A 27,613-nucleotide genomic window follows, 5' to 3' on the forward strand; every position below is an offset into this window, starting at 1 on the left:
TTTTTTTTTTTTCCTCCTCACTAGAATTGTTTTTCCACTTTGGAATTTTATTTATAAAACCCTTTTGCAGGCGAATTGAGAATGTTCGGAAATCAAAAATGTATATATACGCAATAAACATACTCCAATGTAAGCGAAGGTGGAATGTATTTTATATCTGAGTACTCACACTCACAGGATCTAATGAAGCTAAAACCCTCTGTCTCTCTCCACTAACTCTCAAGCTAAAGTGGACTGAATTTTACTCTCAAGCCCAGTCACTATTATATAATCTCTTTTTACAATACAAGTACGTATATGAATTATGGTTTTTTTCTTTTTCTTTCGAACACCATTCTCGCGCCCAAAAGATTCAAGATGATATTACCAAATCCATCGCAACATTCCTTTATAGCACACCATTCATACGCATATATATAGAGAGATATACGCGTGCATCATCTCTTTATTACTTTTAGTGAAATGATAAACTTGATTTTGGACTTCTTTAACTACAACAACAAAAACTCGATTTATACATCACTACACAAAATTGTTTTCTCATAATTACGATCATCAATTCTATACGTATTTTTATATTCACTATTTCTAACATTTTTTTTGTATTTTGTAAATTATCTCAATCACATGGTCGTCCTCCCGTCCTACTAATAATATTTTGTCACTACGTCTCTTGCATTCCTCAAAATTACGTGTTTTCTAATTAGCAGTACATATCATTATATGGACATGAATCTATTTCATGTTTTCCCTTTGATATAGACTATATTTTCGATTTATTTTTTCCATGTATTTCTTAAAAGTATCGCAATCTCATGGTCCTCTTCTACTAAAAAATATTTGTCTCATTTAATTATTTAACACTGCTAGGAAATCCAAACTATGCCTTTTTCTTTTATATATCTCTATTTTTTCTGGTCACCATGTCTTTTTCTTACGGTATTCTATATTTTTATTATTAAACAATAAACACACACAAATGGGAAGAAAATATATATAATCTTTTTGTTGTCAATGCTCTCTCTGTATATAAAGTTTATAGCTGTAGAAATTGACTTAAGGGGGCATATGGTTTTGTATCATGATGGTTGCTTGCCATTATAGATTCACTTTTCATCATTAAGGTTGGGTGACATAAATATCTCACATTTATTCAAAAGTTCCAATAAAAAGATTTCATTATTTCCCAACTAATCACCTAAATTATCGCTTATGCATATAATCTTTATAGGCTCCGTACGTACGTGAGCATATATATTTGCTATACTATATTTTGAAATCACTTTATGTAAATTCATTTTCTCTTATACGTACTGCTAAATTATTATAGTTCAATACTTCAATTAATTACAATCACTATCTACGTGTGGTTCGAACTTCGAATGCCAAAATGAACAGCATCTCAATTAGAGTGCGTTACAAACTCGTCCTATAAAGGATCAATGGTCCTAAATTTTTTAGGATTTTTTTTCAGAAAAATTAAAAGAATGTAATAATGAAAATAAAAATGTATAGAGGCATGCGTCGTTACATTTTTCTTTTGTTAGTGTTTTTGGGCCACGCGTGTCTTTTTCGCAACAACAGTATGGTATGTTTGGCCTTTTGCCATATGACGGTTTTACCCCCAACTGAACTTACTCTTTTTTAAGTAAGCATCACAAACATCTTTATTGATTACTCTCAAGTCTCAAGTGTTTTACATGGTTTACCATCGTAAACCCTCTTTAGCTAGTCCATGTGCACACCTGTTTACTACCATCTCGCTTAGTGAAAGAGAACTGCCTCCGTGTAAGTAATGGTAATGTAAGCGACAATGTCTGATCACGTATTGTTGTAAGTTTGTAACTTCCATCTATTAACGAATGACACATCCTTTAGTTTTTTCTTTTTGGTATGAATTGAGTTGTAGTTCAAAGTAGCACTCGTCGGGTACTCAAAATTTGTAACAGAGCAATCGTATTCAATTTTTTTTTTGTTGGTATATGTTAAAATATACGAGTTTAGAGGAAATCTTTAGATTTGGAAGTACACGAGACAAGCAAACAAAATAAAGTGGGAAAGAAAGGAAATATAATTATAAAAGTTTCAACAAGAGAATGATGAAAGAATTGAACATTCTTCAAAAAGTAAACAAAGAGGATGAAATAAAGAGAGAAAGAAAACGATTGATGGAAGTGAGCCCATTTATATTTATTTATATATTAACAATGTTATTTCAAATGTGACTCATTTTTAAAAAAAATATTTATTTTTCTTTTTGAAATACCACCGTTTGTAACTTTGTATCTTCTATATATTGAAAGAAAAACATTTTGGTGAAAAAACTGACGTGTCAACATTATAGAGTTTAGTGCATCATTTAGTAAAATCTTTTCAAATTTTCTAATTAATTACATCTTTATGCATTGTATTTATTGGAAAAAAAAAAAAACAAACCGACACCTATTGTTTTCTTTTAGGCTTTCCAAATTTGGTCTCCAGGAAGAAAAAAAACATGTGTATAACCTATAATGAGATAACAATTGGAATGCCGAATAAGTTTGTCTGTTGGGCCTTCGGCAATATTATAAAGCCCAGTAGAAAACATATTACTAACGTACACATAATAGGCTTTGTCAAATTTAAGGCTGCCAAATCCAACAACAGATACCCAATTAGAAACACAAATTTTTAAAAATGAAATATATGCTCTTCTAAATTCAAAGTGATTTAAAGATTTACATTCTTTTACATTCAGATCTTTGGGATCATATATGGGGTAAAATACGTAGCCTATTAACAAAAAAAATGAAAATGTATAGCTTAAAGAAATTAAAATATAACATCAAATTATATGAAATTAAATTTTAATAGGAATATTCCCGTGCAACGCACGGATCCTGTACCTAGTTTTTATTTTAAAAAGTACACCATGCACCGTTTGTATTGTATTTGGCATTTGTTAACGAGACTTTTGGATTTTTATTTATTAGGTTCAGAATGAAATGATTTCTCATCTTAGTGTGAATATCAAGCACATACTGTTTCTTATCTCGTATTCATATCAAATGAGCTAATTGCAGCTAATCTCAAAACCATTGAAGACCAACTTCAAGAGCGATATTCTTTGCTTTGACTTTGACGAGCAGCATCCAGTACTAGATTAAAAAAAGGTATTTTATTTGTAACTTTCTAGTCTTAGACCTCAATATATTCATTTTTGTTGGAACATATAGATATTTGTTTAAAAGAAATGAAAACATTTGCTGAGATAATTGAAAAGAAGTAAATTTAGACAACCTCATAACAAATAGATAAAATGAAAATTGATTTGACACTAATTTCCAAATTGCTCAGATGAAGCCAAATTAGATGTCAGTTTTGTTCTATAGTTTAAGTAGTCTAGATCATCCCCACTAACCAAATCTCTCTTTTTGGCTGTATGAAAAAAGGTTTGTTAAATTAGTTTCTGTTATTGGTGTAATTAAAAACACTCAGAATTAGTTTACAAACCAAACACACACAGATTAGAGCAAAATTTTAATTAACATATGGCCCATGCTTTATTTTGTCTTATGTGTTGTGGGCACATAGATGCTTTAACTTGAAGTTATGATCATATTTTAAAGTAGTGACAATAATGCATTATCATTAACCTATAAAATCTCCTTAGCATTTTCAAAGTTGTTGTTAAGCAGATTAGATGGTAGAACCAATGAAATAACCAAAACAAAATTATGATATCAAAACGTGTAATCATTTGGTTCATGAAAACAAATAGATGTTTCACACTTTTTTGAAAATAGATGAGTATTTTCTCCCATGGGATCCTAAATCAACAATCCTAATCATCATATTTTAAATTTCAAAATCTTGTCTTTTCCTTTTCTATTTTTTCCCCATAATTAAAAAACAATAAAAAATGTTATCATTGCATGGAGGAGAAAATGGGGGGGGGGGAATTGGAGGACAGCCCATATCCCTATTAATCTCTCTTTTATTTTTTCTCAATAATCACAGTCGATTTTTAAACTCCATTGCTCGTATGTAAACGTGTATATGTATATTACATTATGTCAAAACTGGTACAAGATGTCAGTAAGTTAGTGTTTTGCTTTGTCATAAGTCATAACTTGATTGTTGGATGACTCTGCTGGAATCTATATACATTTCTTGCGTCCTAATATTTTCTTTTTGAATAAAATCAATATTCATCAGCCACTTAAACCTTATTATATAGCAAAGCAAAGATTTGGCTCCCGGTTTGGCAAAACTCTTGATTCTTCGGTCAGCATGATCAAGTACTTGTGACACAAAATTTTGAAGGAGACTCATGGGGATTTCTAAGAACAAGGACTACTTCTCTCGGTTGATTTATCAGCAAGAGCGGCTAGTGAGCTTTGCAATTTTAAATCGGCTTTAACAGTACAATTCTAAAAGTATTGGGTTGTTGATGTATAATTACATAAGTATACGGCTAAATTTGGGAAAATCGTAAACGTATGAGGTCTAAAAGAGAAATTACGTCCCAAATAACAAATACTATTCTATTGACTAAAATTATCTAAGCACCGTTTCCAGCTTCCAGACCAAGAAACCAAAATGGGAATCAGAATCGACGGCGGAGAGGTGCTGGAGACTTTCGAAAGAGCTGATGCTGTTACAGTGACCAGTCTCGGCAATCAGAAACCACTCATGTCTTCGTCCGTTTAATCATCTGAGCCGGTTAAGGCGAGTTATGGATCTAACCGTGATGGGGAGGATGAAGAGTATGAATGGGTGGCTGTAGATAAAGAGGTTGATTTTATTACGGATAAAGCTCCGGAGCTTGACGAAGTTGACGATGCCTTCTCTGCACTTCAATTGTGAGAGTTCGAAACTAAAAGTTCTTTGCTTTGATATATTGAAAGTACTCATCTTTGTCTTTTTAGGATGTTCAATGAGGATGATGAAAAATCAGAAGACCAGGTTACAGAGTCGGAGTCTGTGGATTGGATTGAGCCTCCGTTGCAGCTCTGTAATACTAGTCTTCTACAGCCTTACATGCTGGATAGACTCTACGACGCCTGCCATGTGTTTCAGACCGACCCTTCTGTTCAGGTTCTCTGTTTTCTCGCTGTCTTTTGAGGTTCATTGATGGGACCCGGGACGATGGCCAGCTTATGGACTCGGACGAGGACCGAAGCGCGCAAGGAACCAAGGACGCGATTGTGTCCGGAACTAGACGGCCCTCAACCCAAGCACCGAACCTGATGCCCGGAGCTACAACAAGGAGCTGGACCGCACCAAGGACGGCAAGGAAGAAGTGCTTCATCTTTGTCCAAGCTTTCGTTCAAGAATAAGAGGCGTCCGATCACGGACCCAACCGACCTGACAGACAGCCAACCGAGGCTCTTCTAACGGTCTTCATCATCACCCAAGGGTGAAGACCTCCAAGTCATTAGGGAAAGTAGTACTCTTTTTCCCACCTTGGGTTTTTCCCAATGGGTTTACCAAGGGGGTTTTAACGAGGCTATGATCCCTAGTGCATGGCTATGGCCAAGGACCACTTCGGCCACGTGTCCATTCTATCCTTAGTTAAATTTCGCTTATGACCGTTGTATTTTAAAACTATTTCCTGGATACTGCGTTTTAGTTTGACCCACGTGTTTAGGGTTTGAGAGTCCCCTTATGTAAGCCACCCTATATAAAGGGCCTAGACCTTATCATGTAAAGGCAGACTATCATTAATAAAGAACAAAGTTATCTCTTTTCTCTCGTTTTTAGAGATTGAAACGAAATCCTAGAAGCTACACGAACCGGATTCGTAATCTTCTAGTTTGGCCGTATCACAAGGAGAGTCATCCCTCGTGTGTCGCTACTTCGCTCCACCTCTATCCCCATCTCTCTGAGAGCCAAACGAGTCGAGCATCTCCTCGTGAATTTCTCTCCGTCCGTTCTTATCGTTCCTTGGTGTTGTTTACGTCCGTGCGCCGCCCCATCCGCCGATCTTATTCGTTCATGGCCCAACCAAATTGTATTTCCGAATCGCTCCGCTGGGTTTGCTCCGTCCGTACGTCCGTGGTTCACATCCGTAGTCCGGGGTCACATCATTCATGGTTTTGAGTAACAAAATAACTGAGACAGAGACATTGGTGTCATGTCTAATGTTGCAGAGAATGGTTATCTCTTTGACTTCAGACAGGGCTGTTTGGGATGCAGTGATGAACAACGAGGTTGTCCGGGAGCTCATAAGCAATGGTAAGAAAATTAAGATACAGTGCGCTACAGTGCAATCTGGTTCTAATTGATAATTATGTAAGAGATTTCCCCCTTGATGTATGATGCAGTTGAGAGGTCAGAAGAAGACTCTGGTTCAGCCCCAAATTGTTGTATAAGAAAGTTGTTTGAGAGAAGTGCCATCAAAATCATGGACGCCATGGAGAGAGTCACAAAGTACGTCACTGACCTCTTCAATGTTGTTCCTGGAGATGAGACAGTTATGCTAGCTTCAGGTGCTGCCCCGGTGATGGAGAAACTTCAGATGTGCGTTCTGCTCACCATTGTTGTCCTTCTTATCGTTTTAGTTACCCGAGTGACGGGAGGTAGATAGTATAAATTACCATGTCAAACTATGATCTCATACTTCCGGGTCTGCTCAACAATTGTGAGTGCGCAACTTCTGCGGGTGAAACCGCAGCAGAAGAAAAGTGATACTTGTGCTTACTCTTATGTAGTAAGAAAAACAGTGATTTCAATCACAATATGTCATTTGAAACATTAAACCCAACTTTTCCAAAAAAAGAGTGTACCAAACACACTAAATCACATTCCGTTTTCTAGGCTACACGAAATCGGTTTTGATCATATACCCGTTTTCTGAGTATCGTCACAAAATACTATTCATCCGCGTAAACTTGAGATAAACGGGTGATTAAACCAGTTTCTTTTGAAGAGAAATGAAAGTGAGGACTCTGTTTTATGTACAGTGCAGAGCCATCCAGCCATCCATGAAACCAGTGATTGCTTCTTGTTTGTTTAAATCTAGCACGACATCAAAAGCAAAAAGTGTGTCCAAGTTTCAGAAAAAAGCTTGTGTAGGAGATTCACCAAGTAATTGTGTATATTAAAGAAATATTCAGCGAGAAAGGGGATCTCACCTGGTATTAGGTACTTGAGCTACCGAGATCAAAGTCCATTGTGTAATCATACTCGATTGTTGGAATAACTGATGCCATGAACTTCAAGAACAGGAAGAGGTACCTGGCAAAAAAAAGCAATGGTGTAACCAGCAAGCCCATTGAACTAGTATAAGAGTTATTTGCAAGAAAAACACATACTTGTCAACTTCAGGTTCTACTCCGCGCGACATTAATACATCAATGATTTTCTTCATAACAGCTCCATGCCGACATGGATGGACTGAAGCATGTTTCCCAGGCAAATGTGGATGATCTTCAATTGTGACCTATGCAATATTTTAAACGAGGATTACAAAAATATTGAACATTGGTTAGATTCAGAGGACATAAGTGGCAACACTTTGGTGGCATTACAAAAAGTCATTTGAATCAGTTGAGATCGTCTTCTTTTTACCGTTTTACGAGCATGGTCTTGGCTCACATCCTCCATTACAAGTTCAGGTTGTAGCAGCATCCTTGACTACAAGAGACATCATAGTTTTTAAGTAGATAACAGGAAACATACACAACAAAAATCCAAGAACTTTAGAATTAAACAAAGTATGAACGAGATGCAAACCTCATCATAACCGGTCAGCCAAACACGAGGAGTTTGGTAATACTTATCATACCTGAACCAAAGTGAAGAATTGTTAGTTTGCCTCCACTAAGCCAAAAGTATGAGAGCAGTATCTACAAGTAAAAATGCAGGAACACATTTTTTGAATATGAAAGAAAAGCGGGAGGCTTACGTTATGCTGAGATCATATGTCCGAGTTCGGAGAATGTTATCGTCATCAGGTTCATGAGCCACAAGATAAGTTGACTGAAGAGTTGCCTGACTCAAGGAAGGAATTAAAATATTATAACCATTGGTAGACCAAAATAAAGACCAAAATAAAGCTACACACGGCCAGTGTTCAATCGAGTCAAAGTATAACCTTTGAAACTCACTGTAATATCCTAGGAAATTTTGAAAGTTCAAGTGTATAATTTAAAAGCATTTATCAAAGAGCAATAAAAAGCTGAGCGCAAACTGCAAAGACNGATGGACTGAAGCATGTTTCCCAGGCAAATGTGGATGATCTTCAATTGTGACCTATGCAATATTTTAAACGAGGATTACAAAAATATTGAACATTGGTTAGATTCAGAGGACATAAGTGGCAACACTTTGGTGGCATTACAAAAAGTCATTTGAATCAGTTGAGATCGTCTTCTTTTTACCGTTTTACGAGCATGGTCTTGGCTCACATCCTCCATTACAAGTTCAGGTTGTAGCAGCATCCTTGACTACAAGAGACATCATAGTTTTCAAGTAGATAACAGGAAACATACACAACAAAAATCCAAGAACTTTAGAATTAAACAAAGTATGAACGAGATGCAAACCTCATCATAACCGGTCAGCCAAACACGAGGAGTTTGGTAATACTTATCATACCTGAACCAAAGTGAAGAATTGTTAGTTTGCCTCCACTAAGCCAAAAGTATGAGAGCAGTATCTACAAGTAAAAATGCAGGAACACATTTTTTGAATATGAAAGAAAAGCGGGAGGCTTACGTTATGCTGAGATCATATGTCCGAGTTCGGAGAATGTTATCGTCATCAGGTTCATGAGCCACAAGATAAGTTGACTGAAGAGTTGCCTGACTCAAGGAAGGAATTAAAATATTATAACCATTGGTAGACCAAAATAAAGACCAAAATAAAGCTACACACGGCCAGTGTTCAATCGAGTCAAAGTATAACCTTTGAAACTCACTGTAATATCCTAGGAAATTTTGAAAGTTCAAGTGTATAATTTAAAAGCATTTATCAAAGAGCAATAAAAAGCTGAGTGCAAACTGCAAAGAAAAACTCACTGGATCATCTTCTACCACATTGTCAGCCTCATCAAACTCCTCCATGTCTGGAATATCTTCCTCCTCCCCACCTCCAAAATACGTAGGTATTGATTTGATAACATTTTTCTCATTTATGTCCAAGGCATCCATGGATGGCAAGTTTTCATCTTCCTTGCCTTTATCTGTGGAAAAGATACAAGAGATAAATCAGGGAAAAATCGAATTTCGGAGGCTTTAATCTCTCAAAACAAAATCATTATCTTCCTTGCCTTTCGGTTTCCCATGTGTAGCCAGCCAACCATCATTATCTTCATCATCAACCAACACTTCACCTCCAGCAGCTTCATAATCCTCTGCCACAGATGCAGCTCTCCGTAGACAAGGTACTGCCAAGCCGTAAAAAGTCCATAAAACATTGTGCATTCAGAAACTAAACAGAAACTAAAGATTTCAAATTTACCATTTCTAGTAATCAAAAACTGTTTGTCCGAGGGCAAGTAAGGCTTCCTTTTGCTTGGGTCACCAGATTCCCTAATCAAAAGTAAAAGCCATTATGTCAATGCTTACCTATTTAAGAAAATATATAGATATCGCCAATCGGCTTGAACTAGAAGTCACAAAAATAAAGCGCAAAGAGCGATATGTTATACACATATAGTATAGGAGCAGTAAGATATAACAGTTTGTAATACATCATTACCCAGCAAAACTAGTTGATCCAATAAACTAATCAAACATCAGAAAACTATATAAAAAAGTCCCATTCAAGAAAGTTGTAACCTTGCTGCCACCAGAAAAGCCACAATTTTGATTGATCCCATCACAATCTCACATGATTTGCATAAAATTCTATACTTTTCGACAACACAGAGAGACCCATTCACCCATATTCATCAAAGAATCAAAGTTCACATATCGTAGGTTACAAATTCACGAACTCAAAATCACAATTGNATTATCTCCGGCAAGTACGAACTCGCTGACGCTGAGTACTCCCTTCTCCTTGAACGCAGAGATCGTACGTGGACCTGTGATCCTCTCAACTGTACCTTTAAAAGCTTCATGAAGCTTTTGCGAAAGCACCATACTTTGAGATAGCGATGAATTCGGATCTAATCAGTGGTTTATATCAAAGAAAAATCTAATCGAGGATTCGATTTGCGAGCCCTAATCCCTAAGCTGGAGAATTATAGATTCCGTCAAATTTGAGGAGATGATGATGTGCCTCTGTGTAATATTTTAATATATTTCTCGAATAGCCCTCATACTTCCGTTAAATTTACGTTTTGCCCCATTAATTTATTTGTTTCATTGAGAGGTCCAAGAAAGTACAATTGAGATTTTTTTTCATTACAAAGGAATCACATTGCCCTTATTGAAAAGATAGTTTACTAACATCTTTGCGTTAAGTTTGTTTTCACGGCAAGAGCACAACGGAGCCAGAGGTTAACCTATTCTCAAGATCTGCGTGAGCGTCAGCGACTCGAGACAGCGGGTACTTGTGATTCACACGAGCCTTTAAGATGCCGGATTGAACGTTGGCGAAAACCTCTCCCGCACATTCCAAGAGCTCGTCCCGAGTTTCATTGTATTGCATCATGGAAGGTCTTGTCAAGAAGAGCGACTTTGGAGCAAGATCAGATAATGGAATCGGATCTGGAGATCCTGATGATTGTCCAAAGCTCACCATGTATCCCCTGCTCTTTAAACATGCTAGTGATCCCTGGAAATTTATAAAAAAAATTCACAATGAGAAATCCGAAAAGAAACCAAATATGGAACAACATAAACAGTATGGCTCTCTGGCATTACCTTAAAAGTGTCTTTTCCCACAGAGTCATAAACAACATTGACTCCTTTACCAGATGTAATGTCGTTGACCCGGGAAACAAAATCCTCGTTTTTGTACATAATAACATGGTGGCATCCATCTTCTTTGGCTTGAGCAGCTTTTTCATTAGTTGAGACAGTTCCAATGACAGTGGCTCCAAGTGCATTTGCCCATTGACACAACAGAGACCCAACTCCACCAGCAGCAGCATGGACAAGGATTGTATGCCCACTCTCGACCTTTCCAAATACAAATAGGGACTCGAGTCAACAGGCAAGAATTTATATATAATAAAACTCAATTCTGTTCAACAGGCAAAAATACACAAATCCAGCTTTTGGTCTTCTTCTGCCTATAACTTCACACCAAAATTTCTAACTTTTCACAGAAACAGGTAAGATGAAAACTAACCTTGAAGCAACGGCGAAGGAGAAACTGTGCAGTCATACCCTTGAGCATGATTGATGCTGCAACGATAGGATCAATAGATGAAGGAACAGGAACCACTTTATCCGCTGGAAGGATTTGTTCCTCAGCATACGCACCCATTGGATTTCCAGCGTAAGCAACGAGATCACCAATCATTCTCCCAGTCAATCCCGAGCCAACAGCTACCACCTCTCCAACAGCCTCCATACCTATGATAAGCAATGACACATTAGTTCAGAAAAAGAAAAAAAATTGCTATTCCTTTCTCTCATTAGGTTCTAGTAATGTACATTACCTGGTGTGAAGGGCATTGAAGCTGGCTTGTAAACACCTTTCCTGAAGTAAACATCAATGAAGTTAAGCCCGATCGCCTTGTTCTTCACACGTATCTCACCCTCCTTTGGTTCCCCTACTTCCACATCTTCCCATTTCAGAACCTTCCATTAAAGAAACAAAACCTCAATGAAATACTGAGAACAAAGACCAAGCAGAATGCAAGAAACGATCACCAATTTCCAAATCAAAGATAGCATAATCAGCAGAGTCTACATAAACTCAAATACACATCAAATATCGACCCTAGCTCAAATACCAATTGCTAAAAGCTAAAAGGACTTTGATTGTGTTTCACCAAAAAAAATTAGGATCTTTCCGATGCGATTATCTTTTACTAGAGGTTATAGTGAATCTCGAATCAATTAAATTCGATTCACAGAAGCATATAGAGACACACACAATCGCAATCTAATATGATCTCAGTGATCCAAATCCGACCCGGAACTTCAAAATCGAATATTTACTCACCTCAGGACCGCCATGCTCGTAAACCCTAATACCTTTTACCATCTTCTTCTCCGGTGACTCTTCCACCGCGACTGTACTCAGAGCTCGTACAGCAAACGCAGTGCTGCGTTCAGACAACAAAAAACTCGAGAAATCGGCAGGGGTTTGACGAAAGCTGAGATCTTTGAGAAGATTTCGTGGAATGCTCGAGAATTTTGAGTGATATAGACGACGTGACAGGTGTCCAGACGCTTCAAGACAAGAGTGATGAAGAGTCAATGCTGCCATTTTCTTATGGCCCCCTCTTTCTTCTTCTCTGCCCCTAGCAACTTTATTTGCTTTTCCCATCTTTGTCCTTTAACTTTCAATATATTACATTATTCCCCATTAGTTTTACTACATTACAAAACACACCTTAAATTGGATATGGGAATTCCCCTAGCAAAAAACAATACTATTCTCCCTCTTAAAATTCCTTACTCCATCACTGAATGTGAAAAATGTTACTATTAAGTATAAAAATATACAATTTCACCATATAAGACTGAGAGAGATTTTAAGCTCAAGAAGACCTAAAGTATGGTGGTTTCTTGAATATCACGTTTCTTCGTCATTCTCCTCCAAAACCAATGCTTGTCCCAGAGTCCAGCCACCTGTTCGATCGGAACATTCTTAGTCTCCGGCAAAAAGAGCTGCACCGCCACCGTCATCACAACCACCCACCCTCCATAAAAGAAGAAAATCCCAGCTCGAAACTTACACAACATCGGTGGTACGCTTTGAGCCACCGCAAAAGTAAACACAAAACTCACTGCCACAGTCACACTTTGCGATCTTATCTCCAACGGGAAAATCTCGCTCGGTACAAGCCACCCTAATGGCCCCCACGACCAACCAAACCCCGCCACGTAAACACATACCAAAACCACAACTGTGTAGCCGTACTCTTCCCCTATCACCCCGTTGTTGTGACCCTCAGCCACCATAATGATCACACCGATGGTAACTTGTGCCACAAGCATCTGTAACCCTCCTATCAAAAACAGAGTCTTTCTACCGATTCTGTCCACAACGAGCATCGACAAGAACGTCGAAGCTGTGCCCACGATTCCGGTCACGAGTGTTGACATCAACGAACCACTCTCTCCGAACCCAACGGTTCTAAACAAAACAGGTGCGTAGAAAGCAACAACGTTGATTCCCGTAACTTGTTGAAAGAAAGGTATCGCTAAAGCCATCACTAACTCAGGCCTATATTTTTTCTGAAGCAATATAACAAATGCGTTTGAATCTGTAACTGAATCAGAACTAGCTTCGATGAGATCAGTAAGCTCGTCTTGAACATTCTGTGTTCCACGGACACGGCAGAGCATGAGCTCAGCCTTTCGCACATCTCCCGTGGTCTGGATGATACTATTCGGTGTCTCAGGGAGAAAGAGTGAGCCAAGCGTGAGGACTGAAGCCGGTATTGCAGCTGTGGCTAAAGAGATTCTCCAACCATAGCCGTGTTTGATCTTTTGGGTTTCGTAGTTGATTAGATTTGCGGTTAAGAATCCAATTCCGATACAGAGCTGGAAACCATTACTGATTGCTCCTCTGTATTTCGCCGGCGCCATCTCCGAGAGATACAGAGGAACCGACTGTTAAAAAAAACACAAACAAGATTAGATTGTGAAACATTAAACCCCTGTAACTCTTGTTTCTTAAACTTAGAACCAATATGTCTTTTGTCACCTGGTTTGCGAATCCAACTCCAACACCGAGCAAGAGACGTGCAATAATGAGCATAGCAACATTCTGAGCAGAGCCGCCGAGAGCAGAGCCGGCGAGAAAGGCCAAGCCGCCAAGAAATATAGAGGGCTTGCGGCCCCAAGAACGAGTGACCGACGAAGCTAGTAGAGTAGCGACGAAACCGGAAACGTAGAGAGAAGATGTGAAAGACGTAAGAAGTTGGCTATTGAAAAGACAATAGTGGTTATTGCTTCTCCTTGTTCTATCTTCTTCTTGGAGCTTATACACTTTTGGGAAGAATTTTTTCAGAAATGGCCCCATTGACATCACTCCACCTATACATGGATCGTTACAAAATGTTTAGATTTAGTGTTTGCGTTTGACGTTTTATATTGCAATTTGCATAAATATTTTTATTTTGAAGTGAATTGTTTTCTGCTTGAATGTTTGTACTCGGGATTGCACAACTTAAACAAATAAAGATTTTGTGGGATCGTCACTTAAAACAAGTCGGGGTAGAGCTTGTTAGTTCACAAGCGAACTAGCAAGCTTAAAGTGACGAACTGAAAACAAGAACGAATTATACGAAAGACAATAGCAGTTTTCGATGCAAAGTATTGCTCTGTAGGTATTGTCCGCGGGTCAGGATGATCATCCCAATAAATGCTTTCTCCTTTTATAGGGGCCTGTTGACCTAGGGACGTCTAGGGTTTTCGTCGTGAATTCCCGAGATTGTCCTTTCGCGGGAATTAGTGGACTTGCTCCCAATCTTGTCGGGCCGAGATTATGATTAATGAATCTTGTTGGGCCGAATGGCATATTGGGCGTAGCCCATATCCAACAATAGTCCCCCCTTAGTCCGGAGAGTGGCAGTCCTTCTGCGATCGGCGGGCGTACTTAAATTGTCCGTAATATGCCTGCTCGGCGCATATTGTCTCGGGTCGCTTCTATGGAACAAAATTGCTACAGCGGTTCTTTTGTAGTCACCAGACTCGTTCTTCGAGAGATACAGTGGATATCCAGCGGTCTTTACTCTGAGCGGTATTCGATGAATTTCCCGAAAGAGGGCAGATCGCATATCGAGGTGACGGATATTGCAGTAAAATTTCCGTTTTATTTACTTATTTATTTGCTCTTCCTCTTCTCCTTTTTCTTCACTTCCTCCACTTCATAAAGAAGGTAATTTCTCTCTCTAGTCTTTTACTTTTATTTTTTTTGCTTCTTTCTCTCTCTGGTTTTCTCTCTTTAGTTGGGTTGTGCATCTAGAACCCTAGCTGCCGCCGCCGAGCAAGAGATCGGCTTAATGCCGCCGCGATTGAGGTCGCCGATGGTTGGCTCAATTCTGCCGGGTTACTCAGATCGGCAAGGTTCTGCCGTTGGCGATTGTCTAGGGCTTGCTGCGAATCGCCCAGGTCGGCCGGTTGAGGATGAGCTCGGCGGATCGCATGATTGGGTGTCGGGATCTATCGGTCGCGAGTCTAGCAAGGTCGGCACGATTTTGATTTGTTCCAATGACGGAAAAGGAGATCGGCGGAAGGAGTTGGGTTTTGAGATTGGGGGAAATCGAGATGGGCCGAGTAGAGATGTTGAGCTCGGAGGTGACGGGCTCGGAGGGACGAGTGGTCGTGTCGAGCTCGGCAGCGAGCTTGGTGAGCAACTCGACCGAAAATTTGCCGACTCCGAAATTGTTGGTCGTGGGATTGAGAGTGCAGTTGGTCATCGTGAGATCGGTGGAGCAATTGAATCGGGAGATCGGCCGGTTGGTTTTGAGCTCGGCAGTGGAGATCGGCGAAGAGAGTTGAGCTATCGGAAATCGGATAGCCGAGTTGAGGTCGGCTGGTCTCGGTTGGCATCGAGAGGTTTGCATAGAGATGCCGATGGTGAGATCGACAATATTGGTTCTAGTCGTGTTGAGGTCGGCTCTGGTTCAAGTGAGGTAGATCGGCGAGAAGACGAGATCGAGAGGGGAGATCGGCGGAGAAATGTGAGTGAGATCGGCACGAACGTAGATTTGGTGGGTGGAGATCGATCTGGCGACCCGAGACTCGGCGGTTGGCAAAAACGGTTTCGTTTAGGCGGAGCCGAGGTCGGCATAAGGGCCCCCGGAGGTCGACTTGATGGTTTTGGTAATGGTTGTCGAGAGAACGATGCCGATTCTGATGATGGCGATCCTGATCTTATGATGGGAGGTCGCGAGGTCGGCATGTCTTGCAGAAAGGATGGTCGTCCTTCGACGAGCTTCCGAGTTCCAACGCACGCGCGTGGTAAGACCCTTGCGGGAATCCAACGCGCTTTCTCCAAAGAATATGGAGCTTATAAAGACGTTTTCGATGACGTTGGTGTCGACATTGGAGCAGAGTGTGGAGATCTTGATGGGTTGGCCAACGACTACAATTTCGCTGATATTCTCGAGTTCAGCGAAGATAGCGACAGTGGTTCTGGTGGGAGTCCTATGGATGTTGTCCTGGCCAGGGATACTAGTCCATGTTTGGCTGTTTTGGGGCTTAGTGCTGCGTCGATTGGTGCCAATCTTTCAGCCGGTCCGGCCGATCATGGTCCTTCGTTGTGCACATCGGATACTATTGCTGAGATGGCGCGGTGGTGTAGGATGCCCGAGGGATTGGTTTTCTGGATTCCTGAATCTCATTAACGTCCTTGGACGCCTCCGACATGTTTCATTGCGCTTTTTGAGCATTACTTTACTGAATGCGGTCTTTGGTTCCCTTTGCCGGAATTTTTGATACGTTATTGTGCGAGGCGTAGGATTGCCATTTCTCAGCTTTCTGTGGGAGGTATCCGTAATGCGGTCGGTTTGGCGATACTTGGTACCAACTGTGGTATAGAGGTTGACGTGCATTTTCTAGAGGAAGCGACCAAGTTCACAAAAGTTAGAGGTAGTCCGGGATACTTCTACACCAGTGCTAAATCGGGTCATCAGATAATCGTCGGGGCTGGGAAAAAGATTCGTCGTTGGCAACGCTATTTTTTCTTTGTCAAGCGGGACGAGATTTCGTTTGATGATCTCGATGTGTTTTGTGCTACTAAGTGGAATATGTTTCCCGGTAGCTTTATAGTTTCTCACTCATATTTGTTTGATTGCCATTTGACTGGTTTCTGACCCTTTCTTTGTTTTTGTTGGTGTTTGCAGAGCCTGTCGTCCGTTTGCGCGCTCATCCTCCAGGTTTTTTCGATAATCTCAGACAGATCCGAACACTAGGGGCGCTCCATTGGCCTTCGATTACTCAGAGATCTCGTGAGTTTCCTGCTTATTCTGTTGTACCGATTGTTGCTCTCCTTGGTGGTTATTGGGTCGTCACACTTCTGTTTTCCTTTTTAGGTCTACCGCGCTTAAGGATGGGAAAGGTTAACACTTGTCTTCCTCGATACGCCGATCAGTTCAAGAAGGCCGTTGATGCTGGGTCTTCTTCGCGCGCTGGCGACGCTGAGGTCGTCGACCCGTCAGCCGGCGGAGGTGTCCGCTACCCGTGCCGACAAAAGAGCTGCCAAAGTTCCTGCTGTTGTTCTAGCGATCGTTGTCGCTGACTCTGGGCGTCCTACTCCATCGAGAAAGAGAGCTTCTCATGGTGAGGTGATTATTCCCGAGCCCGAATCGTCCAAGAGATCTAGGAGGGATGGCATACCGCGCGACACCACTGAGATTGATGATTCATTCTCCTTTTCTTACAAGACGAAGGATGAGTTATTCATCAACAACGCTGCTGCTTGTGGTGAGCTCGCTAGCAAGGTTCGCGGCTCTTTCGGCCCGCTTCCCTCTGTGGGTTCTCTTCATGACCCCGAGCTGTATCGGTCGTGGGCTCGGAAACACTTCCAGGTTGGCATTTCTCTTTATGTTCTTGATTGCATTTTCCCAATTATTATCTTGATTCTTTATTTCTTGCATTTCAGGATGGTGGTGGTGTGAATCGCATGGTCGTCTCGTACGAGCGTCGCATTGCCGAGCTGGAGAAGCAACTTGCTGATTCTCGTACTTCTGAACCATCGAGGAGATCAGCTGAGGAGCTTCGTAAGGATCTTGAAAAAGAGCGGGGGGTTTCTGCCGTTCTTTCAAAGCAAACTGCCGGTTTTAGGAAGCAGGTGGCGATCTCAAGGCTTCTCTTGACGCTTCCCGCTCTCGTCTCAAGCAGTTCGAGGTCGATCACGCATTTCAGAAGGCGCAGTTGCAGCAGCTGCAAGCGGAGCGGCATGGCGTCGATGTCGAGATTGCTGGCTACAGGTCTCGTATTGAGAGGATGAGGAAGCATATTATTGACAACAGAGCGGCGCAAGAGTCTCTTCTGACTTTGAGCCAAGTGAGCGGCACCTATAATTGTCTTCAGGAGCTGGTGAAGGGTGGTACGGTCATTCCATCAACGACTTTGCTCGGTTTGGAGGCTAATGCGAGATGTGGGAGGACAAGGTCCTTGGTTTCGACATCGCCGACGTTTTGGACAGCGACCTCGAGGCTCTTCCAGAGACTGCGATCGTTCCTACGAATCTTCAGGCGGCGGATGTTCCCGTGATCGTAGGAGAGGAGGTCGTCACGGCAGGGGCACCTGCGGCCTCGGACGCTCAGGTTGCTGCCGAGCAGTGAATTGCTTTTGTCTTGTTGTGCTATTAGAACCTATTCCCGTTTTGTAGCGGATGTTGAGCCTATTAGGCGGTGTATTTTCTTTTTGAACCTTTGCATTATGACTGGACCTGCTTTATGTGTTGTCTTCTGATTTTATGATATGTGTTCATCATTCTATGGATGTGTTTTTCGAGAATTGTGGTATTGATTGCTTCGCCTCGAAAATTGTATTATTTGCTCATTTCTCATCATCCTCCTTTCTTGTTTTTAAGATAAACCTCTCCTTTTGATTTTAGAGTAGTTGAGATCGGTCATATGCCTGTGACAACGAGGTCGGCATGGCTGAGGAGGGCGCGAGAGCGGCTCTCTGTGAGGTCCGATGACGTAGTTCGTTCCGAGATGGAGTTTTATCGCGCTCGGATCCAGAGGTTGAGAGCTTACATTCTCGCTACGCGTCGAAAGTTCGAGCGTCATTCTGGTTTCATCGTGTTGACGGAATTATCGGATATCTTGAAACTATGATCGACGAGGGATTTTTGGTCCCGAAATTGAGATGGGATCGTTTGTTAGAGGAGCGCACTCGTCGTGAGGCGTCATTGGCTGAGGTGGAGATTCCCGTCCTTAAAGCGGGCGATCTCGAGCCTATTGGGAGCAGGCCCTTCGAAGGTCGGCCCGAGCTTGACGCATGCCGGACTCGGGTTGACATATTGCGTCATTACATTATCCAGTTAGAGTGTACGGACCATTTCTTCATTGAAAGCAACCGTGCTGAGGGGATTCGCTCGTATCTCGAGGAGATGGTTGCTAGGGGTGCGAATGTTCCGATGGACACGCTGGAAAGTCTGCGGAGGGAGTGCCAGTTCTGGCACGTGAAGATCGGCGAGCTTGAGTTTGATAAACCCTCCGATGCTGATCTGGGATTTGAAGACTCAGTTTGCACTTTGAGACTTGTTTGTTTTGTTAGTTTTTTTTGTGCCGAATGTGGCCTTTCGTATTTGGCTTTCGTTGCCTTGTCCTTGTGTTCTTTTGGATTATGGAATAAGAATGTTTTTGTGTTTTTCCTATCTTTGGTATCGAGTTGTACTTTACGGTGCAAGACGTCTCCTGGCTTATCCTATTACGTGTATCGAATACCAAATGTTTAGGGTGGTAGTCGAGATGAGCTCGTCGTACCTTTTAGGTGCGGCTCTGGTGTCCGGCTTACCCTGTGTGTGCCACGAGGTCGGCAAGAGAGTGCAAGTAAGAACTTGGCTTATACAAACTTAACCGCCTGCTAGCTGAATGCGATCTGGGTTGGCTTATTTATGCAGATTATTTCACCGCTGAATCCATGAGGAACGCGTTTTAAATCGTTCCCTTGGCCAGAGGGTCGATGTAAGAGCTGGACATCTTGCAAAGACGGACTCGTTCGAGAGAGCTCGTGTGTTTTGATGGGTTAGCTGTGCCTTGTGACGGGCTGCCTACGTACCCTTAGAAAGGGATCAAGCCATTCGTAATTCATATTACAAAGGGAGAGCTCGGTAGTACGAGCGTTTCTTTCTTTTTTTTTTTTTTGTTTTTTTTTTTGATAGCTCGGTAGTGCGGTCGTTCTAATGGTAATAACGTTTAAGGTTGCCGGAATTTCCATGAGCGAGAAATTGGTGTGCCGTCCATGGCGAGCAGCTGGTAGACGCCGGGAGTGACGACCTTGGAAATCAGGTAAGGGCCCTCTCAATGAGCGCCCATTTTTCCTGCGTTGAGCTCGACAGTGTTCTCGAAGACTTTAGCGGCTTGCTGTTGATAATTCTGAATTCGAAGAAGTGCCTTGTCGAGTTCTTCTTCGAGAGTGTCGAGGGTATCGAGCATCATCTTAGTATTGAGAGTAGGATCGTGAACGAGCATTGAGCGTCGTAATGTAGGTAAGCCAATTTGCTCTGGTGCAAGGGCTTCCATTCCATGCGCAAGGGAGAACGGTGTCCTTCCTGTTGATCGGCGCGGGGAAGTTCGGTGTGACCATAGAACGCCATCGAACTCGTCGGCCCAGAGACCTTTTATCTTCGAGTCGTTTCTTTAGTCGTTTCTTAGTGGTCGCCTCGGCTTGTCCGTTGCCTTGTGGATAGCGGGGGGTCGACTTGCTCAAACGGATTCTCCACTTCGCGCAAAAACCTTCGAATTGGAGCGAAGTGAACTGCGCGCCATTGTCGGTGACAATCTCATACGGAATTCCGTGCCTGCAAATGATGTTTTTCCACACAAATTTTTGGACTTCGTTTGTTTCGATTTTTGCGTAGGCTTCGGCTTCAACCCATTTGGTGAAATAATCCGTCATAATGAGAATGTATTTCTTCTGACGGGACGCAGGGAGAGGTCCAACGATATCCATTGCCCATCTCATAAAGGGATATGGTGGAGAGGTCGTTCTCAACAGTTCGGTTGGCGCATGGATGATTGGAGCGTGGCGCTGGCATTTCTCGCATCTATCGACGAATTTCTCGCAGTCGTCGTTCATGGTTGGCCAATAATGACCATTATTGCGTATGCGTTGTGCGTGCGCGCGACCTCCGGAGTGATTACCGCCGGAACCTTCGTGAACCTCTCTTATTACATCATTGATTTCTTCGGGACCGACGCAAATTAAAAGTGCACCAGATGCTGTCCAACGGAAGATGTTGCCATCGAGAAGTGTGTAATGCGCGCAGCGAGTCCGAAGGCGCCGGGCCTCCCACTTGTCCGAAGGGACGATACCGTCTGCGATAAAACAACGAATTTCTTCTTGCCAATCGTGTGGTCGCTCGTGAAGTTCGGGATTGGGTTGGGCGTGCGATGATGACACTTGTTCTTGAGATGGTGACGATGAAACTCGTTCGTGAGATGGTGACGATGAAACTTGTTTGTGAGATGGTGACGATTGTTCCTGAGACGACGAAATTCGTCCTTCTTTGATAGTCGCGGATCCTTGCTCGGCAGAGAACTCAACAGGTGGTACATTTGCTGATGGTTCAACGACAAATAGCGTGAGTATGGGGGTGCTGTTCTCTGTTCTTTGCTTTTTCGAGACTTGATCGCTGAAAGTCTCATGTTCGATAATCTGTTTTTTCTTTTTCTTATCTTGGATATTGGGCTCGACGTGTGCGAGGAGATTGATGCTTGGTCGATCGATGCTCTCGACTGAGATGACTCGGCGGAGGTCGGGATCGGAGGGTGATGCGAGGACGGCCAGAGCGTCGGCCGGTGCGTTGTCACTTCGGGGAATTTTGTTCAGCTCGAATGTCTCAAAATTGTTGGACAGGTATTGGACGACTCGGATGTAGGCATCCATGCGGTCGTTCTTCGCCTCGTAGTCGCCGTTAAACTGGTGAGTTACCAGCTATGAGTCACAGAAGACTTGTATCTTTTTCACCCAAATTCCACTTGCCAATCGCATTCCGGCGATTAGGGCTTCGTACTCGGCCTCGTTGTTCGAAGCGGGAAAGGAGAGTCGGAACGATTGCTCGAGTACTTCACCCGTTGGTGAAATGAGGTGAATGTCGATCCCAGAGCCGTGTCGAGAGGATGCGCCGTCAACGTGCAGTGTCCACTTCTCCTCTCGCGGACAACCGAATTCTAGCTCGGGAGGGAGTTCGATCCAGAAATCAGTGAGCACCTGAGACTTTGCACAAGTGCAGTTTTTATATTCGATGTCGTACTCGCTGAGTTCCACTGCCCATTTCGCCAGGCGGCCCGATTGACTGGGGCTGTGGAGAATACTTCAACAGTGTGGGATTGAAAATACGGCCGAAATAACTACAGCGTAAGCGAGTTTTTCTAACGTGGGATATCGGAGCTCGGCTCCATCTAAGCTTTTACTCACAGAGAAGATTGGGTGTTGTTCTCCTCTGTCCTCCTTGAGTAGTACGCCACTGACCGCCGAGCCGGAGACAGCGATGTACAGATATAGAGTTTCGCCCTGATCGGGCTTTGCTAGGACAGGGGGAGTAGCTAGGTAGTGCTTGAGTTCTTGAAAAGCAGACTCACACTTATCATCCCATTCGAACTTCTTGTTGCTATGAAGCAACTGGTAGAAAGGTAGACACTTATCGGTAGATCGTGAAATAAATCTGTTCAGAGCAGCGATCCGCCCGGTGAGGTGTTGAACTTCTCGGGTGTTGCGTGCAGATGGGAGGTTGGTAAACGCCGAAATTTGTTTCGGATTAGCTTCGATACCTCTCTTCGTGACGAGGTATCCTAAGAATTCTCCAGAAGTCACGCCGAACGAGCACTTGGCTGGGTTCAACTTCATATTGTATCGGTTTAGCACTTCAAAACACTGAGCAAGATGCAAGACGTGATCAACGGCCCGGGTTGACTTGACCAGCATATCATCGATGTAAATTTCCATGGTTTGTCCGAGCTGCTCGCCAAACATGCAGTTAACGAGACGCTGATAGGTTACACCAGCGTTTTTTAGGCCAAATGACATAACCTTGTAACAGTAAGTTCCCTGATCGGTGATGAAGGTCGTTTTCTTCTGATCATTCTTGTGCATCATAATCTGGTTGTATCCTGAGTACGCATCCATGAACGACAAAAGTTCGTTCCCCGCGGTTGCCTCGACTAGTTGGTCGATTCGCGGTAGGGGGAAGCTATCCTTTGGACACGCCTTGTTGAGATCGGTAAAATCGACGCACACCCGCCACTTGCCGTTCTTTTTCTTTACCACTACTGGATTGCTCAGCCAGTCGGGATACTTAACCTCACGGATGGATCCAGTCTCGAGCAATTTCTTGACTTCCTCGTTAACTGCGGCGGTACGCTCTAGATCGAGCTTTCGTCGCCTTTGTTTGATCGGCTTGAATGTCAAGTCCACATTGAGCTCGTGACAGGTTATGTTTGGGTCGATGCCGGTCATACTGCTCATGTTCCATGCAAAGGTTGTTGCGTTATGGCACAGGAACTTTACGAGCTCGTCCTTGATTGGTTGTGGTAGGTCGGCCCCCATTCCCACGCATCGAGTTGCATCGGAAGAGTCGATGTTTACTTGGCCGCTCGGCTGAGTCCGAAACGGTGAATGTCCGGGCGTGGCGTTGTTGTCGCTCAATGATGAAGCAGGTTCTTGCTACCAGCGGGTCCCCTTGTAGTGTAAATATTCCTCTAGGAGTTGGGAACTTTACGCATTGGTGGTAAGTTGACGCCATGGCCTTCATCTTATGCAGCCAAGGAGTGTCGAGGATGACGTTGTATACGATCGGCTTGTCGACGATAGCAAAGTTGATGCAATGCATCGTCCCACCCACATAAACTGGTAGCATGATCGTGCCTTCCGTCATCATCGTGTCACCGTCGAAACCAGTGACAGGTTGAACATCGTGCTCGGTGGTCCGCAGGTCGATTTCCATTTGAATGAGCACGTCTTTGAAAATGACGTTTACCGAAATACCTGTGTCGATCAAGATTTTGGTAACCATGCTTCCGCCGATCTCCATCTCGACCACCAGTGGGTCATTGTGAGGCCTAGTTAGACCCGATGCGTCGGCCTCTGTGAACACGATTGGATCGGAGTTCGTAGTAGGTGGCGTGCTTTGAGCTAACCATCCTCGCTTGACCTCTAGTCCCCGTCGATAAGCTTTGATAGAATGGACCGAGTCGCGGCAGGTCGCCAGACCACCCATGATCATGTTTATTCTTCGGCATGGAGCCGGAGCGTTCGCATCCTCAGTTCGCTCGGGATTCCTTTTATGGGTTGATGGTGGGGGCGGTGGTAAGGTTTCGGGTCTCGGTTGTGGCGCGGGGGCGGTGTTATATTGCTTGCTTGGGTTTTCGTTCTCAGGATTGAAAAAATGGTTATCCCTGTGAGCGGCTATTTGTCGTCGCTCGAGATCGACGTCAATTTGGCCCTCTTTAAATTTGTCGAGCAATATTTGTTGGAGGGTGCGACACTCTTCTGTTGAGTGTCCTGCTCGCTTATGGTACTCGCAATATTCGTTGCCACCCTTTCCTGATGGGTCTCGGACCCATTTGTTATTCCAGGGCCTTGATGAAGATGCCTTGGGATCTTGATTACTAACTGCAAACGTTTGGACTTTTTTTCCTTTGTCCAACTTATCAGCGTATTCTTTGTCAAAGTGTTGACGAGGCTCGTGATGCTCGTCTTGTGCCTTCTCTTTTCTTTTTGACGATTTGGGGGCCGGGGGTTCTGGACGGTTTGTCCTCGATGCCTTCTCTTCGTCTAACTCTATATATCTGTTAGCACGATGTAGTGCGTCATCCAGAGTCACAGGCTCGTGTATTATTATGTCCTCCCTAAATCGGGAGCCGTGAGCGAGAGCATTTCGGAGAGCTGATATTGCCGTGTCGTCGGCAATCGAGAGCTTCGAGACGATTCTTTTAAACCTCTCCATGAAGTCACGGAGAGATTCGTCGTTTCGCTGGAACATGTTCCAGAGATCGGCGTTCGACGCACCTCGAATCATGAATATAGAGTGATGTTGGAGAAAAGCGGTGGTAAGTTCGTGATAGCTCCCTATCGAGTTTGGCGGGAGCCGGGAGAACCACCCTAGAGCCTCATGGGCTAAATTCTCAACGAATAGCTGGCAGCAGCCAACTTCGTACTCTTCGTCACTGAAATGAGCTCGGCTGATTGCAAAACTCATTGACATTAAAAATGGCTTCGCATCGTCTAATCCGTTGTACGGGGTGAACTTAAACTTGTTTACGTAACGGACTTGAATGCGGGAGATTCGTGTCGGAAACGGTGAGCGCTGGACTTCTTCGAGCACTCGATCGAGGTTGGGAGCAGAGCTCGTGGCTCGATGGACTCTGGAAGAGAGTTCGTGGACCAAGCCTCTAGGAGTCGTATGGTTTTATCCTTGGGATCGAAGTTGAAATGAGCACTCGATCTATTTGGCTCCTCTTTACTGTGCCGATCAATGGATCCTACGATAATGGACGTCGGGCGGCGTCTGTGGCTGTCGTATCGGTCCTCCACAGATGGCTGTGCTGGGATAGGATTCTCGTTCTCGCCGGCAGGACTGCTGTCGTTTCGGCGCTCGTCCCTCCTTCGTTGGAGCTTGCTGATTTGGTTCTGCGAGGCCTCTTGTGCGGCTGCGATGGCCTCGAGCTGTTCGTTTGTTCGTATTTCCTGGCCATCAAGACGACCGAGAATGACCTGCATCATATCGTCGACTCTGTTTCTTTGTACACGTAAGGGGAGAGTGGCGCTGGGGAGAGTGGTAGCGTTTGTGAGAGCGGCGGTGAGGAGAGCAGCGGTGTTGGTAACCAGCTGGTCTGCGGCAGGTCCGGCTTCGGCGTGTGCAGCTATGGGAGGCTCGGAGGGCGCGTCAGGCGCCGACGGAGAGATTGTGCTCGGCAGTGAGCCTTCGACTGGGCTCGGCAAGGAGCCTTCGGTTGGGCTTGGCAGGGAGTTCGGCAGGGAGCTCGGCGGGGGGACAGTTCGTGTTCTTGGTCGCCCCCATCGATACCCCGTTGGCTGCTCCGTTGTTTCGTTGAAGTTTTCGCTGGGGTTCGTCATGACTCTTGAGACTTCGAAGAAGTGAGGATCGTCGGTTTTGATTCGTCAAAAGAAACGCTTTACTCTTGCCCCACGGTGGGTGCCAATTGTTTGTACCGGGGATTGCACAACTTAAACAAATAAAGATTTTGTGAGAAAGAGCAAGCAAGTTCTTTTATTAATCGGGGAAAACGTGAGATCGTCACTTAAAACAAGTCGGGGTCGAGCTTGTTAGTTCACAAGCGAACTAGCAAGCTTAAAGTGACGAACTTAAAACAAGAACGAATTATATGAAAGACAATAGCAGTTTTCGATGCAAAGTATTGCTCTGTAGGTATTGTCCGCGGGTCAGGATGATCATCCCAATAAATGCTTTCTCCTTTTATAGGAGACTGTTGACCTATGGACGTCTAGGGTTTTCGTCGTGAATTCCCGAGATTACCCTTTTGCGGGAATTAGTGGACTTGCTCCCAATCTTGTCGGGCCGAGATTATGATTAATGAATTTTGTTGGGCCGAGTGACATATTGGGGTAGCCCATATCCAACATTCAAATATATATATATACATATATATATATATGTGTTTTTTCTTGTAAACGCAAAAATAAACACAATATTTGAGTTGAAGCAATCGAAATCTGGAAGTGTTGATACGAATGCAAACCTGAAACTCCAAGGTCATAGCCGAAAATAACACCTCCCATGGCGGCCATGACACATGAAGCCACCACAAAATAAGTTATCTTCCCGCCAGATTCTGATTTAGCCATGGCTTCTTTTCTCGCTTCTTCTTCTCCCATGTTCACATAGAGAGACACTAAAACACAACACAAATAATATTCAAATTGGGTATGCGAATTTTTAGATTTTAGTTTTTAGTATGTAATTATCTAAGTTTGAGTTTTCAAGGTAGAGAAACTTGTTGGTTGGACCATATAATTGAAGTGTGGAAACTTTTGTTTGTTTTTGTTTTGGCTGATGAGAGATATCGAAAGTGGACAACAAAAGACATGTGAAGAAAGACTTTTATATTTATACCTTCATAATTTATTTATTTTTCATATTTTTCTTCTTTGTCTACCTTCATAATTTATTTATTTTTTGGTTTTATTTGAAGAGAAAAAACACATGGAAGAAAGAAAGAGATGGTTAATGTTTTCTTTTTTTTTTCAACGATTGGATGATAAAGCTCTTACGATGAGATTGGACCTACCAAGTACCAAGTTGCAAACTTTGATTGTTTAATTCCTTAATAGTAATTGATATTGTGTGCTTTGAAATTTGACTATGTAGAAAAAAAAACCATCATTTTCATGGGTATGTGGAATCAAGTTGATCGATTCATTACTATCAAATATCAATCATGTAACATAACTTCAAAAATAAAATTTTATCAAAAACTAATTTATGGCATAAATGGAACTACTTTATATAAAAAAAAATCTTTTAGTCCGAAGATCTAATTTGTATTTCACTAGGACTAGATAGCCATAAAAAAAAAAGATTAAGGGGATAGAGTAGGTCTGGGCATAAAATCCGAATCCAAAAATCCGAACCGAATCCGAACCGAAAAAATCGGATAAAAACCGAACCGATATTGAGGAAATAACCGATCGGTTTTTGTTTTCATTACTTTTGAATATCGGATTAAATCTGATCCGAACCGATATCCAATAGATATCCGAATATAACTGATAATATAAGAAACAATTTTATAAAGATAGATATATACGTAACTATATACGATATACATGTATCGTAGATATAGATATACACACCTAACTATATACAATATGCACGAATCGTAGATATACTC

The 27,613-nt window shown here is 42.8% G+C and overlaps 6 protein-coding genes across 6 annotated transcripts; 1 reads left to right on the forward strand and 5 right to left on the reverse strand.

The window, feature by feature from the left end:
* LOC104726738 lies at positions 4,582–6,684 on the forward strand. Its single transcript, XM_010445668.2, has 5 exons — positions 4,582–4,644; positions 4,696–4,844; positions 4,911–5,079; positions 6,135–6,219; positions 6,309–6,684. Exons 1-5 carry the CDS (start codon positions 4,582–4,584, stop codon positions 6,569–6,571), a joined length of 729 nt encoding a protein of 242 aa, XP_010443970.2. The 3' UTR covers positions 6,572–6,684.
* On the reverse strand, positions 6,691–8,000 carry LOC104726736 (autophagy-related protein 3-like). Its single transcript, XM_010445667.2, has 6 exons — positions 7,892–8,000; positions 7,720–7,771; positions 7,555–7,620; positions 7,299–7,426; positions 7,119–7,221; positions 6,691–7,002 (listed from the first exon to the last, which is right to left on the reverse strand). Exons 3-5 carry the CDS (start codon positions 7,612–7,614, stop codon positions 7,125–7,127), a joined length of 285 nt encoding a protein of 94 aa, XP_010443969.1. The 5' UTR covers positions 7,615–7,620; positions 7,720–7,771; positions 7,892–8,000; the 3' UTR covers positions 6,691–7,002; positions 7,119–7,124.
* On the reverse strand, positions 8,134–9,559 carry LOC104729028 (autophagy-related protein 3-like). Its single transcript, XM_010447929.1, has 7 exons — positions 9,448–9,559; positions 9,257–9,373; positions 9,006–9,169; positions 8,704–8,789; positions 8,532–8,583; positions 8,367–8,432; positions 8,134–8,238 (listed from the first exon to the last, which is right to left on the reverse strand). Exons 3-7 carry the CDS (start codon positions 9,135–9,137, stop codon positions 8,134–8,136), a joined length of 441 nt encoding a protein of 146 aa, XP_010446231.1. The 5' UTR covers positions 9,138–9,169; positions 9,257–9,373; positions 9,448–9,559.
* Positions 9,222–10,073, reverse strand: LOC104729029 (autophagy-related protein 3-like). The gene is made up of 3 exons (XM_010447930.1): positions 9,964–10,073; positions 9,448–9,518; positions 9,222–9,373 (listed from the first exon to the last, which is right to left on the reverse strand). Exons 1-3 carry the CDS (start codon positions 10,071–10,073, stop codon positions 9,222–9,224), a joined length of 333 nt encoding a protein of 110 aa, XP_010446232.1.
* On the reverse strand, positions 10,256–12,333 carry LOC104726739 (quinone oxidoreductase). The gene is made up of 5 exons (XM_010445669.2): positions 12,052–12,333; positions 11,543–11,684; positions 11,230–11,456; positions 10,800–11,057; positions 10,256–10,710 (listed from the first exon to the last, which is right to left on the reverse strand). The coding sequence occupies exons 1-5, from the start codon at positions 12,316–12,318 to the stop codon at positions 10,405–10,407; spliced, it is 1,200 nt and encodes a 399-aa protein (XP_010443971.1). The 5' UTR covers positions 12,319–12,333; the 3' UTR covers positions 10,256–10,404.
* Positions 12,478–26,775, reverse strand: LOC104726740 (sugar transport protein 3-like). The gene is made up of 3 exons (XM_010445670.2): positions 26,462–26,775; positions 13,765–14,096; positions 12,478–13,670 (listed from the first exon to the last, which is right to left on the reverse strand). Exons 1-3 carry the CDS (start codon positions 26,595–26,597, stop codon positions 12,603–12,605), a joined length of 1,536 nt encoding a protein of 511 aa, XP_010443972.1. The 5' UTR covers positions 26,598–26,775; the 3' UTR covers positions 12,478–12,602.

This window comes from Camelina sativa, chromosome 11 (genome assembly GCF_000633955.1).
Source record: "Camelina sativa cultivar DH55 chromosome 11, Cs, whole genome shotgun sequence".
Classification (NCBI taxonomy): domain Eukaryota; kingdom Viridiplantae; phylum Streptophyta; class Magnoliopsida; order Brassicales; family Brassicaceae; genus Camelina; species Camelina sativa.